This window comes from Xyrauchen texanus, chromosome 37 (genome assembly GCF_025860055.1).
Source record: "Xyrauchen texanus isolate HMW12.3.18 chromosome 37, RBS_HiC_50CHRs, whole genome shotgun sequence".
Taxonomy (NCBI): domain Eukaryota; kingdom Metazoa; phylum Chordata; class Actinopteri; order Cypriniformes; family Catostomidae; genus Xyrauchen; species Xyrauchen texanus.
In genome coordinates, this window is record NC_068312.1 from 26916489 (window position 1) to 26933209 (window position 16721).

Consider the following 16721-nt stretch of genomic DNA (forward strand, 5'->3'; position numbering starts at 1 on the left):
TTTAATTTCTGTCTTTACTAACCCCCAAGTAATGAACCCTAAAATAAAGGGGCTCATTTGTGAATGAACTGTGTCTAGAAAGGATCCAGGAGATTACAGGAGGCTTTATCTCTGTACTCCAACCAGGTTAAAACAGAACATTACACTAAGGAGGAAGTTTTATTATCACAATAGGGAATTAATGTGAATGACAAAATAAGTCATTTAACATTTTATTACATTACAAATTAAATTAAAAACCTCTTTTTTTTATCGAAAAATAAATAATAAACATCTTTTAAACAATTTAAAAAAAAAAAAAAAAAAAAAACAGCTATACACCAAACCTGAGTGGTTTACAAAAATACAACATAAAATATACATACCACATGTCAAGCGACCGGATCATGTTTTTAAAACCCTCCTTGGTAACCGTGTGAAATGGTAGCCTACCATGTCTTTCGCGAAGTGAAATGTTATTGATACCAGAAATCAGAGTTAATTACGTCATATCAGACACAAATAATGCTAGTTTTCTTTTTGGAAAAAAAAAATATTGTAGACTGATAAATGTTTACCATACAACATTACACATACTACAATGTGACTATTCCGGATGCGCACATCGCGATGTCGATGCTGAACAGATATAATCGAGCAACCCTACAGATAACAGACGTTTAATTGTTTCTCTTGAAGTAGGTTCTCTTCACCCAAGAGTAGTTCTGGTAGCAGTTTACACAAAGCATTTTTGCGGTGTCTGCCTTTCTTGTCAAAGGTTCTGTAATATGGTGGTGGAGTAGTGGGCTAAAGCACATAATTGTTAATCAGAAGGTCGTTGGTTCGATCCCACCACCATTGTGTCCTTGAGCAAGACACTTAAATCCAGGTTGCTCCGGGGGGATTGTCCCTGTATTAAGTGCACTGTAAGTCGCTTTGGATAAAAGCGTCTGCCAAATGCATAAATGTAAATGTAAATGTAATATGATATGAGGGAGCGATAAGAAAACGCAATGATATGAAAGACGGGAAAACTAGATCACTCCGACTTTGCACGCTTGCAATGTTGACAGCTTTGCTTTGTTGATTATAAACAGGAGCGATAGTTTTATTGCATTGCTCGCTTACAGAGATGTGGTACAGCGCACGCAGAATCTTAAGTTCAATAAATATGCAACAAACTTACTTGTGACTTTCTTTCTGCACGCTTACATAAAACTCAAGCATTCAGTGAGGTGCACGAGAGAGGAGTGAGGGATGTAGAAGAGCTGATTTACTCAGATTCTGGAAATACCATTTGATACAAACACAAGTTTTATCAAATTGATTTGATCATCTGTATGGATCGGTTCACCAATTTGCAGCTACATGTTAAAGCGAATAAAAGCATGTGGTAATTCCCTGCATTATTATACAACTTACCACACGCCCCAATGAAGGAGAGAATCACACATTATAGCAACCACGAGGAGGTTACCCCATGTGACTCTACCCTCCGGGTAACCGGGCCAATATGCTTGCTTATGAGACCTGGCTGGAGACGCTCAGCACGCCCTGGATTCAAACTCATGACTCCAGGGGTGGTAGTCAGCACCAGTATTCGCTGAGCTACCCAGGCCCCCCAACTCTACCCTTTTCTTTTGTTTTTCTGTTTCAAAAGTGGAATTTTCTTTGCAATTCTTCCCATAAGGCCTGCACCCCTGAGTCTTCTCTTTACTGTTGTATATGAAACTGGTGTTCAATTCAATGAAGCTGTCATGGAGTACATGCGAGGCATTTATTTCTCAAACTATAGACTTATCCTCTTGTTTAGTTGTATCTGGGCCTTCCACATCTCTTTCAGTCCTTGTTAGAGCTAGTTATCTCAAAACAATGATTGACTGACGTGTTTCTAGGGAGAGCGGTTTCTTTTTGGCCATTTTTTACCTAAGACATACCAGCCTATTGCATACTGTGGCAATTCAAACACAAAGACAATGTTAAGCCTAATTTAACAAACCAAATAGCTTTCAACTCTATTCGATATAATGGCAAGTGATTTTCTAGTACCAAATTAGCAATTTAGCATGATTACTCAAGGATAAGATGTTGGAGTGATGGCTGCTGGAAATGGTTTTCAAATAGTGATGGTGCTGGTTTTTACATCATTAATGTCCTGACTATACTTTGTGATCAGTTGAATGCCATTTTGGTGAACTAAAGTACCAATTTCCTTCCAAAACAGCAAAATCTGTACTTTATTCCAAACTTTTTGCCGCCAATGTATCGGCCAACCTGCTCTCTGGATATCAGAATCTGACATTTTTCACTGATTTACAGTGACAAGGAAGTTATATTTTGGTCTATTTCTCAACCAAAACCAATCATATTGCTTCAGAAGACACGGATTAAACCACTCGAGTTGCATGGTTTATCCTACTTTAATGCTGCCTTTATGTCCATTTTGGAGCTTGCATTGTTTGGACAAAAACAATTCTCCTTCAAAATATTTTGAGTTCTGCAGTAGTCAGTCAGTCATATGAATTTGAGGGTGGCATGAGGTTAAGTACATAACAAGAAAATCATAATTTTTGGGTGAACTATCCCTTTAAGCTTTAAAGTAAGGCACTATCCACATGTTCTTTAAAATATTTCCTTTTGTGTTCTACAGCAGACAAAAACTCATACAGGTTTGGAACAAGATGAGGGTGAGGGAATGGTGACCAAATTTATTTTTGGGTAAACTATTCCTTTAAACAGAATTGATGAATGCACTGCTTTCTAGTTTTAGTAAATGATAATACTGACAAGAAAATGTATGAAAACAATGTCATTCCCAGTAATTCATCAAATAAAAGTATGAAGACGAAAAAAATAAGCACATGACCAATCAAGTAGGCATCACAAATCAAGTAGGCTTAGGGTTAGATTTTGTAACAGTTATGGGGCAGTTGGACATCCCTCTAAAGAGGAGGGAATGAATTTCCAGGAATCAAGCAAAAACCAGGGGAATTCTCAGTTAGTACCAGATCAATTATTACAGCAAACGCTTAATCTTAATTGCACGCTGTCTTTTTGTAGATGCTACACAAAGGTGAATAATAAACAGAGTTATATAAGGTATGTAACAACAAACCATTTATAGTACAAGTAGACAACACAAACTCTGCTCTATACAACTAACATAAAATGTCTTGAGTCTTGTTAATTCTGTAAAATGTATAGACAAAAAAAGAATAACCTCAAAGTTGGAAAAGCAAATGTCAGTTACCGTAAATCACAGACTGGCACATAATGCATTTAGTGGAGTCAGGATTGGTTACCCAGCCTGTTGTGTTTGACGATGGTTGGTCACAACCACAGACAGCGTTACAAAAATGCTTATGTCTATCCCATTACATGTTGATTACAAGCTTATACAAGGGTGAAATGGAAAACTATGCCACAAGGCAATGGTCAGACAAGGATAAGAAATAATTACAAGAATACGGACCAGGCATAGTGTATAAATGCTGATTATGGGGCATCTTTCCATTTAGAAGTTGATTCATACTTTTCTTTAGTCAATTCAGAAAACATAGCTTATCACTGCATTCACTTGAATGACAATGAAGACGTGTTGAACCCTTCACCATAAAAGTGTGTGGACCCTGGCTTCAACATCAAATATATAGCCATTAAATCAACATACCTTAAAAAAGTGCATCAGATAAAGCCCTAGTGATGACCATAATGCCACATAATTTGGCATTTAAACTGGAAGACTAACATTGCTTGCCATGCTCAAGAAGTTAGTGTTCGCAGCTGTTTTGAGTCACTCTGCTCACACTAAAACAAGACAAGCAGCAAGCTAACAATCTGTATACCCTTTGTCGCTGCTCTCCTGGAAAAAATATTGAACAACTATACACTCAAAAAAAAAAATTATCCATTTAATTGCATAACAAATTTCCATCTAATTGAATTGAATAGTCTTGAAGAAAATGTAATTAATAAAACTTGCATTTTGTAAGATTTATACATTTTATTTAGTTAAAGATTAGACAATTCAATTAGATGGAAATTTTTTATACAATTGAAATGGATAAAAAATACTTTGAGTGTATAAAGAAAGCAAGTTTAGGCATAACAAGCTTCATTATCGAGCAAGCACAACCTAGTTGGACACATTTAAACCTAGTATGCTTTGAGCTTTCAAACAGGAAATTTGCAAGTGTGAGAGAGACTTTGTGAAAAACCAAGACCTTTACTTCTACTTTGTAAGATAGACGTAAAAGAGAGAAGAGGTCTTTTAAAGCCCCAAGTTGTTGATTTGGGCGAAAGGGTGACAAAGAGATAAAGCGGTAGCTGTCTAGCCATGTATTTCCTTAAGCACCGTGTGATTTTCCAAAGTAATTTGTTTAAGTTGTTAGTGAACCGGGGTGATAGAGTTTAACACTGTCTGATATTTTTTCAGTCTGATAACTGACTAAACGGGGCAACAACTTGTCATTTTAAGATGTGAATTAGACAGTTTACGTGTAGTTTACATTAACTGGCGTGTATTAAAAACACATTAACACATTGATGCATTTGCATAAACTTAATATTTTTATTGTTTTCTATTTCAATTTTGGCAATAAAGGTGTAGGCTATCTCATTCTTACATCAACTGTTTCACCTCACAGGATGAAGTATTATTTCTACAGAGCTTCCTGTCTTGGCCTAGCAAGAATACATACTTGAATAGTTTACATATGTGCCGATACGTTAAATATCTAAACAAAACACAGTCAGGCTGATTTCTATGAGCCGTTTTCTTGGCTAGTGGCATAAAAACGACCTTAAAACTAGTCACGGTCAAGCGTATCTGTCAAATATGAACTAAACCCTCGTCGAACGAATTTCCATTTAACATTTAAAGCAATGCCTTTTATGACAGAAAAAAATTAGGAAAATACCGAGAAACCAGCCAAGCAACTCCAAGCCTTGTTAGACAAACATGACAATAATCCTCCACAAATGAACTAGCTCAGCAACCCACCGGCTAAACTAACATCACATTAGCCGTTTAGCAGCTAACCTCCTAGACTTTCGATTAAAACGACGGGGGAATCTTTTTCTTTAAGAAACACAAATATGTTTTACCTGCGTATGAGCCCCTTATGTAGGATGCAGTGACATGGTCCTTTATTTGTGTCTTGGAAGTGATTTAATTTTGCCCTAAAGACTAGCCCGGCTTCGCTGTTGTCTCTTTAAGCCTCCCGTTTCGGTGAGCGAACCTCCGGCGTCAACCGACACTCCCATTGCTGTGGTTACGCTCTCAAAGTTACGTATCTGGATTGGAGAATACGCGGATGTGTTACAACGCGCACTCGTAGCCCTTTACCACCCCCACACGGTGATAAAATACAATGCTTCTCCTGTATCAACAGTTGTGGGACATATTGGATTCCTTTTTTTGGAGTGCAGTTAAACAGAGGAGTAATATAATTCGAAGGAGAGTGTTGATTGTCATATGTAAATGTCTGTGGGGTTTTTAAACATGCTTGGGAAATGTATGGGAACATTTGACATGAAAAGCTTATTGCGACAGAATAGCTTGTTTCCTTTCCTGCAATCTACACGTGCTCAGTGTAACTATATTTATTTCACACACACACACACACACACACACACACACACAGACACACACACGCACACACAATATGAGGGCAAAGAATAAAGATTAATTAATTGTATTTCTCACTTTTCTAGAAAACAGAACCATTTCACATGTTGGGGAGAACATTCAAATACCATCAACTTTCAGAATGATAAAATTACTGAATCTTTCAATTAAAGCATTGATAGATATGTGGCATTGCAACAGGAAATGTGAATGGTTTGTGCTATTTGCATTTGAAAATTAACAAAAATTCCTTATGAGAAATATATGGCTACATAAATGTTTCTAATGCTGTTATGTTCTAGGCTATTTAAAATCAGTGGTTGGAAAAAAAGTTTAATACATTATTAAAGATGCACTCAGTAACTTTTTATATAGGCTATGTCGTCTTGGACTTACACCAACACCTGTGGTGTCGATGCTGCATCTTTCAAATGCAGTAGTTTTCAGTTACCCATTCCATTGTAAAAATATACTATTCACTGTCAGTCATGATTTATTTAATCCATGAGTGAGTGTCCAATAACAGGGCAGTTGCTGAGATTAAGCAACAAGTGTTTGGCTAGGCATGTGATCATAACATGGCTGGACCCATGAGGGGACCCTCTCCATGTAGAATAAAAATGCTTTTATAAGCTTACTGATATCACTGGAGTGATATGTGTAAGTGGTAAATGGTCATGATTTTAATTTATACATATATTTCAAAATTATTATTAATTTCTTTAGGAGTAAAAATTTTACTGAGTACAAAATTACTAAGCATACCTTTAAGTGCAATCTCATGACAAGGTTACACAGCAGACATGTAGCCAGACCACACAGTTAAGTTATATTCTTTTAGCTTCAAACCATATTATGCCATGTTGCACTGTACATTCCTGTCAGGTAATTTATAAATGGTATTTTACTGATTCAGTTCAAGGCCTAGGTGTTTTTCATGACTTGTTCATATGTACTCACAAATTTGATATGTGACATTTATAAAAATCTAAAAAGTGCTCAAAAATAGCAATTTCCCACAATGCTCTCAAAGTGAATATTCCAACTGTCCATAGCGAGATGGAAAGCTGATAAGCTCATATATGACTGTTTTATACAAATACAATTAAGACCACTTCATTTAATGAAACTTCATGAGAAAGAAAAAATACAAATCCAGATTTTCCCCCCAGGTTATGCTGAGACTAAAAAAATTCTAGTTTTGTGGTGGCTGAAGGACGCAGGAGCAACTGTTTCCCTGTTTACGTCCAAATGTGGCTCAATTGGTGGTATGGCTAAATGTCCTGGTGGTGGTGAACCATGGATTTGGATTGACAGGCAGACGGAAGCATGACATTGCTGCATCTTCCAACTGGCACAAGATTGACAGGAGAGCTGTGCTGCATTATGGGTAAATATGCGGAAGGAAAAGGAAGACCTGTAGACAGCAGCCCAAGTGTCTGAGGCATTGGTTGCTGGTAATGTTCTCCAGTAATGTATGGAAGAACGGCAGAGGAGTGCAGTCTGGGGTGGGGAAAAAGGTTAAAAGTGTCTGTTGGGGAAGAAATGGTGGGATTGGCATCAGTGTCCCTGACAGAGGATGAAGAATTTGAACTAGAGCCTTTCTCGTGGTCCTTAATTGCTTCCTTTCTTTGCTTACTGGCACACCGAGGTACATGACTTTCTTCTTTGGGAAGAGGAGTGAAGCGTTGGCCTTTTCGAAACTTGGCACGTCTGTTTTTGAACCACACCTAAAGAAAGATTCTCCGTTAAACTCAAATATTTTAAATAAGGGAAGTAATCCAAGTCTATCTATATTCTAAATGAAGATTAAATCTTCACCTGGATACGGGCCTCGGGGAGGTTGATGCAGACTGCCAGCCGCTCTCTCATGCCTACATCTGGATACTGTGTTTGCTGAAAGGCCTTTTCAAGCGCTTGTAACTGGGGCACACTGAAGGCTGTGCGGCTCCGACGCTGCTTTTGCTGGTTTCCATAGCGCGCCTCGAGGATGAGCTCTAAATAAAGAGGATATTTAAACTTTACATTTTACACATATTTCATTTTTGGGCTGTATTAGAGCTATACTGTATATGGATCTAGAGTTGATTCTAACGAAACTTGTCAAGAAAATATCCTAGTCATATTTAACCCCAAATCAATATAAAAAAAATATGGGATTTTATTTTGCATGAAAAAAATTAACCCTACATTTAGGAATATTAAGATTTTTTTATTGCAACATTATTTCCAGGACACTTCAGCACATTTTATTATTAAAAGGTAGTGCTACTATGATGTATAAATGCTTTAAAATTTAAATGTTTTTTTTTTCATGTTGCAGTGATAGTAATCACCATCTTTTTTTCGCATTGTGGTAATGAGAATTGGGGGGTGAAATGTGTGTGACTGTCATGAAAATAATGTCACAATATAAAAAAACTTAATGGCCATAAATCTCGGCTTCATTAGCAAAATTCTAAATATAATTTCAAGCATGTTTTCTTCTGATTTTGGATTAAAATAAGACCAGTAGATTTTCTTAACAGGTTTAGTAGAAAATCATATGTACATTTAACAAATTATTATAGATATAAAACCAGTAAATATATTTATAACCAGCTCCAAAAAGTGATTACAGATTAAATACATGTTGTTGTTGTTGTTGTACATGTAATTTGATGTACTTAATACCTACGTAATTACACTTAACCATGATCTCTGTCAAGTTCCATTCATTTTAAACAATTTTATTTTATTAATACTGTGAAAATCGGACTTCTTAATAGTAATTATTTGATAAATGCTGCATTTACAATGATTTGCTCTCTTAAGTGAAGACTGCATCTTTACCTGCCAGGCGCTCAGCCACTGTGAATGTTTGTATGGCTGACGGACTGGCCGCTGAACGAACCTGACACTGCAGCGCCATCTGCTGGTGAGTATCGTAAAATAACGAATTGACGCGTTGCAATGGATAGGCCCCTTGGCCTCTTACCGGTCCACAAAAGTACACAGAATTCATTGTGTTGGCTGTGAGAATAAAAAATAAATAAATAATAATATATATATATTCTAGAATTAGTACAGAGAGTTCAGAAACACAGCTTCAACATTAAAGTGAAAAAGGAATATAAAAGCATCATGGAAAAATATAAGACATGTCTAACTTCATAACTGAACACAATGTAGGTTACTTACTACTTCAGACGAGTTGTCAATTAAACGCGTATCTCAAGCACGCGCTGACACAAAATACCAAAGAAAACTTCTCACAGGAGCTGGAGAAATATTACTTTTCGTCTAGTCCTTTGCTTTTTGGTCAGGCAGTCCAGTAATGTTTACGGTGAGTCTGCGCTCCATGCGTTTTGAAGGATCGGTTGAAGGTCCCTCCAGCTCAGTTTCCACTATTTAAGAGGCATTAACTTCAGCTTCCTTCAACCATTAGCCAATAGAAAGAAAGGTATTAGCCTGGATTAAGTGGGATGAGGGAGAGGAAGGGGGGTTTCGGGGCTCAAGTTTTTGAAACTATTGAACTTGGGGGATTTAGCAAAGCATCTCCCTTCAATGAGCGGGGCAAGGCGCTCCCTCCCTTTAAAACAATTAAAACAATGTGCTCCGCTAATCTCTGGGGTTGGGCAGATTAAAATAACAACCTTTGATTGTCCGTTGTTCTTTTCCCTCTTTCTCCACCGTTCCACAGCTTTTGTGAGTTAACTCTTAGGGGTGTTTGCTTGGCTGGTTTGTTTTGCTAACTGGACCCATAATTTGCCCAGAAAATGGCAACTTCAAAATGCACTCTGAAAGTGGCCTATTAGGCTAAATTCTCTTCTGATAAAACGCCTCTAAAAGAAGGATTTAAGATATTAGCTTCTCGAAAATAAATAAATAAATGTATATTTGTAAAGACACATGTGACTGTGCTGTTAAAAGCTAATTGTAGGCCCAAATATTGTGTGCAAACTCTAAAGAAATGTTCTTTGTGTTGTAACATCTACAATAAGTGGATTTATTCAAGTCAAAAATATGACATCACTGAATCAAACTGAATAATAACCACTTTTTACAGTGTGTGTATATTATATATGATACATAAATAGATTTAGTATAGTATAGCCTACTATAGTAGGCTATATGTACTATAATGTACTATAACCATTATAATAGGATGTGGGTTCCCTTGGATCACAAAAGTCTGACAAAAACTTGTTTGTAGACAGTTATGATTTAAACAAATCAGCCAATATGATTCTCAGCATAATATCTCTCCCGGTCATTATCCCACCAGGCACCATCCATCTCTCAACACCCTCTCACTTTAACTGAACCAGCTGAACTCCATCTGAAACCTCCGTCACCTCAGATCAGATCATCCTTAGTAAAACTGCAACGGAGCGGCTGGGGGCGGCTAAGGAGGTTCAGAGATGTAAATTCCACTAAATCCTGACACTGTGCAGCTCAGAGCCAGGAAGGCGAGGCATGTGGAGAGCTAGATTATGTTTCCCACGAGTATCAGTGTAGTTGCACACTCCTCTGTCTGTGTGTGCGCCCAAGAGGGCAACACAGGAACCAAAGACAGCAGCCAAACACGGGAGGTGAACCACTGGCATGAGACTGGCGCGAGCGCGCGCACACACACACACACACAATTAACCTTCACCTCACTAGTCCACTTACTGTCCTGTTAGAAGGGTTTGTTTGTTTCTAGTAAGTCAAAGAATTATTGTTTTTCATAGGAAGACATTTTTGACCAAAAATGTTTCCTTAGATCTTTACCAAAGCAGATAAATACATAAATCAATTGTGCAAACAGTGCATATTATTACATCAATATTATTGAATTAGCTGCTACAACTATGCTTTTTTGCTGTGGATTTTAATTATTCCACTTATTTTTATTTTTATCTACAAAATAGATTTTTTCCCTTTAAAATAAAAAGTGCACATTTCTTCAAATGCTTTTAATCTGAGCATCCATCTGTTAGTTTTTACAAAGAAGCTAAAAAGGAAAAAGTCCAAATGAATGGTAAAATTTGTTGATGGAGGAAAGACTGCTATGCAACTTCTGTAAACTTTGGAGATTTGACTGACTTTTCCGTGTAGACATTTTGTTCCATAGCAGCAGCAGCAGCAAAGATGGCACCTCATTAAGACCAGTATGTTCCATGTTTCTGATTATTTCACACCTGACAGACCTTTCAAACCTTTCAAACAACCATCGTGGAATTGTGTGTAATTTTTTTCCCCCTTGTTTACGGCTCTGCTTTTTTCTTCCTTTGCAATGTTCTTGTCTGTCAAGCTGTATTAGTGTCCGCCCAAAATAAGTCATTTAGAAGAACCTTAACTGAGCAGCCTCTGAACCCCATTAAAAGCTTGGAGCTCAGGGCCCAGAAGCCTTTGTCTCTTCAGCCTGCAGGATTAGTGGAGATTTGCTGCTAAGAAAAAAGTAGTTATTTCATGGCACTTTCATGATGAAACCTGGCCAAAGCTGTGTTGGCGGAGAGGATTAGAGCCACACAAAGACGCTGGTTGTGTGTGACCCCCTCCCTGAAAACCACCACCTCAGTGCTATACCCCCTCTAAACCCCAAACACACACAATCTCCACCTCATCACTCCGTAATGAGAGCTGCATATCAGTCTTCAGCCCACTAAAATTGCGTTTCAGCATGACGACAACCTACTCACTGGCTTTAAAGAGACCACAAAGTGGTGGATGCATCTGAAATTTTCTCATACCCTCTCAATATTCAGATGTTTATTTACTTTGACGTAATTGGATGCAAACTCCTTTAATTTGTCTTAGTGCAGAGCTAGGCAAGCTTAGAGCTTTGAAGATTTAGGTGCTGTCTGTAGAGTTTAAGGGGTTTAGTGGATGTGTGCTAGTGGATCCACTTACATCCACACAGATTAGCAGTATTAAAACACAGGCCAGACTAGACCAGACTCATTGAGAGCATGAGTTAAAAACCATAAAATGGCTTAATATCTTGCTATATATTTGCTCAGATGTGATTGGTTTAATCATACAAATACAAAAATGCTAAACAAAAAATGTACTTTATAAACATACACACAGATAATAAAATACATACTGTAAAAAAAAAATGTGCATCTACAAGTAAAAAACTTAACTGCTGACTTAAAGTTAAGTAAAATCAATATGTCTTTACAAATCATTTCAACTCATTCATTTAGACCTAATCTTAAAAACAGATTAAATGTATGAGTTACAATCAAATCAAATCAAATCACTTTATTGTCACACTACCATGTACACAAGTGCAACAGTAGGTGAAATTCTTGTGTGCAGGTCCAAGCAACATAGCAGTCATGACAGTGACGAGACATATACCAATTACAGTAAACAACATACTTACACAACACAATTTACATATCAAATGTACACACATTTACACAACACAATAATTATATACAATGTACAGTAAACAATACACACAATATACAATACACAATATACAATATGTAAAGAGTATATATATACAGGTGAAACTCGAAAAATTAGAATATCGTGCAAAAGTTCATTAATTTCAGTAATTCAACTTAAAAGGTGAAACTAATATATTATATAGACTCATTACAAGCAAAGTAAGATATTTCAAGCCTTTATTTGATATAATTTTGATGATTATGGCTTACAGCTTATGAAAACCCCAAATTCAGAATCTCAGAAAATTAGAATATTACATGAAATCAATAAAAAAAGGATTTTAAATACAGAAATGTTGGCCCTCTGAAAAGTATAATCATGCATATGTACTCAGTACTTGGTTTGGGCCCCTTTTGCATTAATTACTGCCTCAATGCGGCGTGGCATGGATGCTATCAGCCTGTGGCACTGCTAAGGTGTTATGGAAGACCAAGATGCTTCAATAGCGGCCTTCAGCTCTTCTGCATTGTTTGGTCTCATGTCTCTCATCTTTCTCTTGGCAATGCCCCATAGATTCTCTATGGGGTTCAGGTCAGGCGAGTTTGCTGGCCAATCAAGCACAGTAATACCATGGTCATTGAACCAGGTTTTGGTACTTTTGGCAGTGTGGGCAGGTGCCAAGTCCTTCTGGAAAATGAAGTCAGCATCTCCATAAAGCTTGTCTGCTGAAGGAAGCATGAAGTGCTCTAAAATGTCCCGGTAGACGGCTGCGTTGACTCTGGACTTAATAAAGCACAGTGGACCAACACCAGCCGATGACATGGCTCCCCAAACCAACACAGACTGTGGAAACTTCACACTGGACTTAAAGCATCTTGGATTGTGTGCCTCTCCATTCTTCCTCCAGACTCTGGGACCTTGGTTTCCAAATGAGATGCAAAATTTGCTCTCTTCAGAAAAGAGGACTTTGGATCACTGAGCAACAGACCAGTTCTTTTTTTCTTTAGCCCAGGTAAGACGTTTGACATTTGAAGCCCATGTCCAGGACCCGTCTGTGTGTGGTGGCTCTTGATGCAGTAACTCCAGCCTCAGTCCACTCCTTGTGAAGCTCCCCACACATTTGAATGGCCTTTTCCTGACAATCCTCTCCAGGCTACGGTCATCCCTGCTGCTTGTGCACCTTTTTCTTCCACACTTTTCCCTTCCACTTAACTTTCTATTAATGTGCTTTGATACAGCACTTTGAGAACATCCAACTTCTTTTGCAATTACCTTTTGAGGCTTTCCCTCCTTGTGGAGGGTGTCAATGGTGGTTTTCTGCACAACTGTCAGGTCAGCAGTCTTCCCCATGATTGTGAATTCAACTGAACCAGACTGAGAGACCATTTAAAGGCTCAGGAGCCCTTTGCAGGTGTTTAGCTGATTAGAGTGTGACACTTTGAGCCTACAATACTGAACCTTTTCACAATATTCTAATTTTCTGAGATTCTGAATTTGGGGTTTTCATAAGCTGTAAGCTGTATGCAAAATTATATCAAATAAAGGCTTGAAATATCTTACTTTGCTTGTATTGAGTCTATATAATATATTAGTTTCACCTTTTAAGTTGAATTACTGAAATTAATTAACTTTTGCACGATATTCTAATGTTTCGAGTTTCACCTGTATATATATATATATATATATATATATATATATATATATATATATATATATATATATATATATAAAGTAGTTGTATTGAGGAGAATATGTTGACAGTCCAGTGTGAGATTATAGATTAATAAAGTGCAGTGCAAATTATTGATCGTGAGAGATCAATTGTTCAACAGTCTGACTGCTTGGGGGAAGAAGCTGTCATGTAGTCGGCTGGTGCGGGTCCTGATGCTACGATACCGCCTGCCTGATGGTAGCAGTGAGAACAGACCATGACTCGGGTGGCTGGAGTCTCTGAATGATTTGTAAAGCCACATTGACATTAATTAAAACTTTAAGGCAGCATTGAAACAAGTTTTTACGTTGAAGTAGATGGATTTTTATTTTTACAGAGAAGGTTCGGACACACTTGACTGAATTTCTCATGATCTTAAAAACCTTTCGATCTAAAGGCTTATCCTTAAATGCTTGAAATTAGTTTTGTAGGCTAATACAAAATACCTCTACATTTCTTTACTTAAATGTTCACCAAAACATTCTCTCATAATTTACTCAACCTTATGCCATTCCAGATGTGTATGACTTTCTCTCTTCTGCTGACACAAAGATGTTTAGAAGAATATTTAAACTCTGTAGGTCCTCACAATAAAAGTGAAGGGGTACCAACATTTTTAAACTAAAAAAAGTACATAAACAGTATAAAAGTAATCAATATGACTTCAGTGGTTAAATCTATTTCTTCTTAAGTGATATGATAGGTGTGGGGGAGAAACAGGTCAATATTTAAGCCCTTGTTTACTATCAATTCTTATCACTGCACAGTAGGAGATGATATGCACAAAGAATGCAAATAGCAAAAAACAAAGAATGTGAAACTGGAGATTGATAGTAAAAAAAAAGGACTTAAATATGTATCTGTTTTTCACCCGCACCTATCATATTGCTTTTGAAGATATTAATTTAACCAATTAAGTCATCTGGATTACTTTTATATTGCCTTTATGTGCTTTTGGAGGTTCAAAAATGTGGTACCTGCATTCTAGCAATAGCCATTTTTGAGTTTGAGAAAACTGTGCACTCTTTTTAAGAGCAGAATGCCCTTTATGAACAGAAGTGAACCTTTTATCCCTATGGATGTTCTAGAGCTGCCACTAACTGAAAGCGTTTTAAAATTATTTGGGTTGGTTTTAAACTACAGGGGGGCTCAAGAGGACAGAGGGGGTTTATTTAGCCTTTTGAGGCGTTTTGTTTACATGTCCTATTTAACAGATGTTGGAGTGAGGAGCAGAATGCTCTCCCTTTTTTTAATTACTTATCAATAGTGGAAATTTGTATTGACAAGCGCCTGTCAAGAGGAGAGCTTTGTAGTTGTCAGTTATCTTAGAGAGAGCCGCTTAGCCAAGAGGCCCCTTGGACACTTGCTGGATCGATCTCATCGCAGCACAATTGGCTCTCCGGGAAGCTCAGTGTGGACAGGAGTGTGAGAGGGGGCCACAGGAGAAGCTCTGCGAGGCTAAAGACTTCTTCATACACGCAAATCGATGTGGCTAGCTTGGCCTCTGACCCTGCGCGGTGAGGGTCCAGAAGCTTGAGGTCAACGGCACAGTTTAAGCTCCAGTAAGAGGCACCCAGAACAATTCATAAAAGATTCTTCGAACAAACAAGCACAAAAGCTATCGAATGCCAAAAAATTTAAAATAAGAGAAGAAAAAGCTGCATGAGTAAAACGCACACCAGATTTGAGTTTTATCCAGATAAGAACCAACCCTTACTTCTTTACTCTTTATCTATCAGTTAAACTCTTATTGATATTGAATGAAACCAGTCTGAGTTTTATACAAATTTCCATCCATTGTGTTGATTTCATTATTTTTGTATAAAGAAAATGTTGAATAAAAATGGATCCGCACATCAAAACACCCACGTTGGTTTGCAAAATCAAAGCAATATAACAACTTAAAATTCATAATTAGTGATTAACTGATTCGATTAAACTGCATATGCAGAAAAATACATAAGCAATAAATATTTTAATCACACTGGCATGAACTGAAGCTAAATTCATTTCTGTTCATGAACCTGAAAACAAAAGTGTTTTGATTCCTTCATATGTCCCAAAAATAAGCTAGTGACAAAACAAAAAAGACCAAATCACATTAGAAAATAGACCTATCAGATACAAAGGCTCAAATTCAACATTTGAACAAGACTGGTAGTATGCTTTTGTTTGACAGTGCATTGATTTTGCTACATTGAAGCTTCTTATTCACACTGGAACAGCGTTTTCCTCCACCGAAAATGGAGCATTAAAAAACACCCTCCTTTACTCCATTACCACAGTAGAAAACTGAAAACAGAGTTTGAAATGATAACAGATAGTGTGAGTGTTAGTCCTGCTCATCTGGTGTCTTAGATGATTGCTGAAGGACCAGCAAATACTTTGTATTTAAACAAGAAGCATTTAGCAAATAACATGTAACAAAGTAACAGACTGTCCACTAAACTATGGAATTAAGCCTAAACAAAACCTCTCAAATTAGACAAATCCATGGCATGAGCATGGCTTATCTTTCTGTCTGACAGATCAATATTGGAAATAACTGAAGGACCAATAGCCTAATTAGGCCACAAGGTTGTACTTAACAAGGCTAATGACTGATGAGATGCAGTAAGTATTTATTTTTTTTTAATTGTCTTCGAAAAACACCACAGAGGCTGGTTGTGGGTGATTCTCTTCCCAGTACAGGGTCCATTAGCCCATGACCATCAATCCTGTCCCCAGCGACCCGCAGCAGTCAGAGGTGATCAGAGGAGTTACTGATCGAACTTGATAATGACGAAGACTTTAAGCTGTTTCACTGCACATGGTCAAAGCTCCAAATAAACACAAGGAGTCACCCCCCTCCCAGCCACCGCACATTGTGCACAATATTGATTCTGCCGTAGTTTTAATACCTGGGGTCCCCACAAAGAGCAGGACTGTGACATGACATGACTGGGGCCCAGGGTAAACACATGGGCCTGGGGTGAGAGGGATACAATGGACCTCCCCTATGTCCCTCCACAGGCTCTTTGTGCATTTTGTTGT

The 16721-nt window shown here is 37.6% G+C and overlaps 2 protein-coding genes across 2 annotated transcripts in view; both read right to left on the minus strand.

Annotated features, from left to right (window-relative positions):
• The window catches only part of LOC127631048 (casein kinase I), a 47140-nt gene extending 41914 nt beyond the window's left edge, over positions 1-5226 (minus strand). The window contains exon 1 of the mRNA XM_052109005.1: positions 5086-5226. The gene's annotated coding sequence lies outside the window, so the exon portion shown is untranslated. The remainder of the gene's footprint in view (positions 1-5085) is intronic.
• Positions 5227-6882: 1656 nt separating this feature from the next.
• On the minus strand, positions 6883-8612 carry zgc:101100 (uncharacterized protein LOC445169 homolog). The gene is made up of 3 exons (XM_052108119.1): positions 8441-8612; positions 7430-7605; positions 6883-7338 (listed from the first exon to the last, which is right to left on the minus strand). The coding sequence occupies exons 1-3, from the start codon at positions 8610-8612 to the stop codon at positions 6883-6885; spliced, it is 804 nt and encodes a 267-aa protein (XP_051964079.1).
• Positions 8613-16721: the final 8109 nt, after the last annotated feature.

What these genes read in the sequence shown, in the direction of transcription:
- zgc:101100 (XM_052108119.1), bottom strand. Translation starts at nt 8,612, where the DNA reads ATGAATTCTGTGTACTTTTGTGGACCGGTAAGAGGCCAAGGGGCCTAT. An exon ending in AGTGGCTGAGCGCCTGGCAG is followed by an intron (nt 7,606 to 8,440) that starts GTAAAGATGCAG and finishes CTCTTTATTTAG; the next exon opens with AGCTCATCCTCGAGGCGCGC. An exon ending in TCCCCGAGGCCCGTATCCAG is followed by an intron (nt 7,339 to 7,429) that starts GTGAAGATTTAA and finishes ATCTTTCTTTAG; the next exon opens with GTGTGGTTCAAAAACAGACG.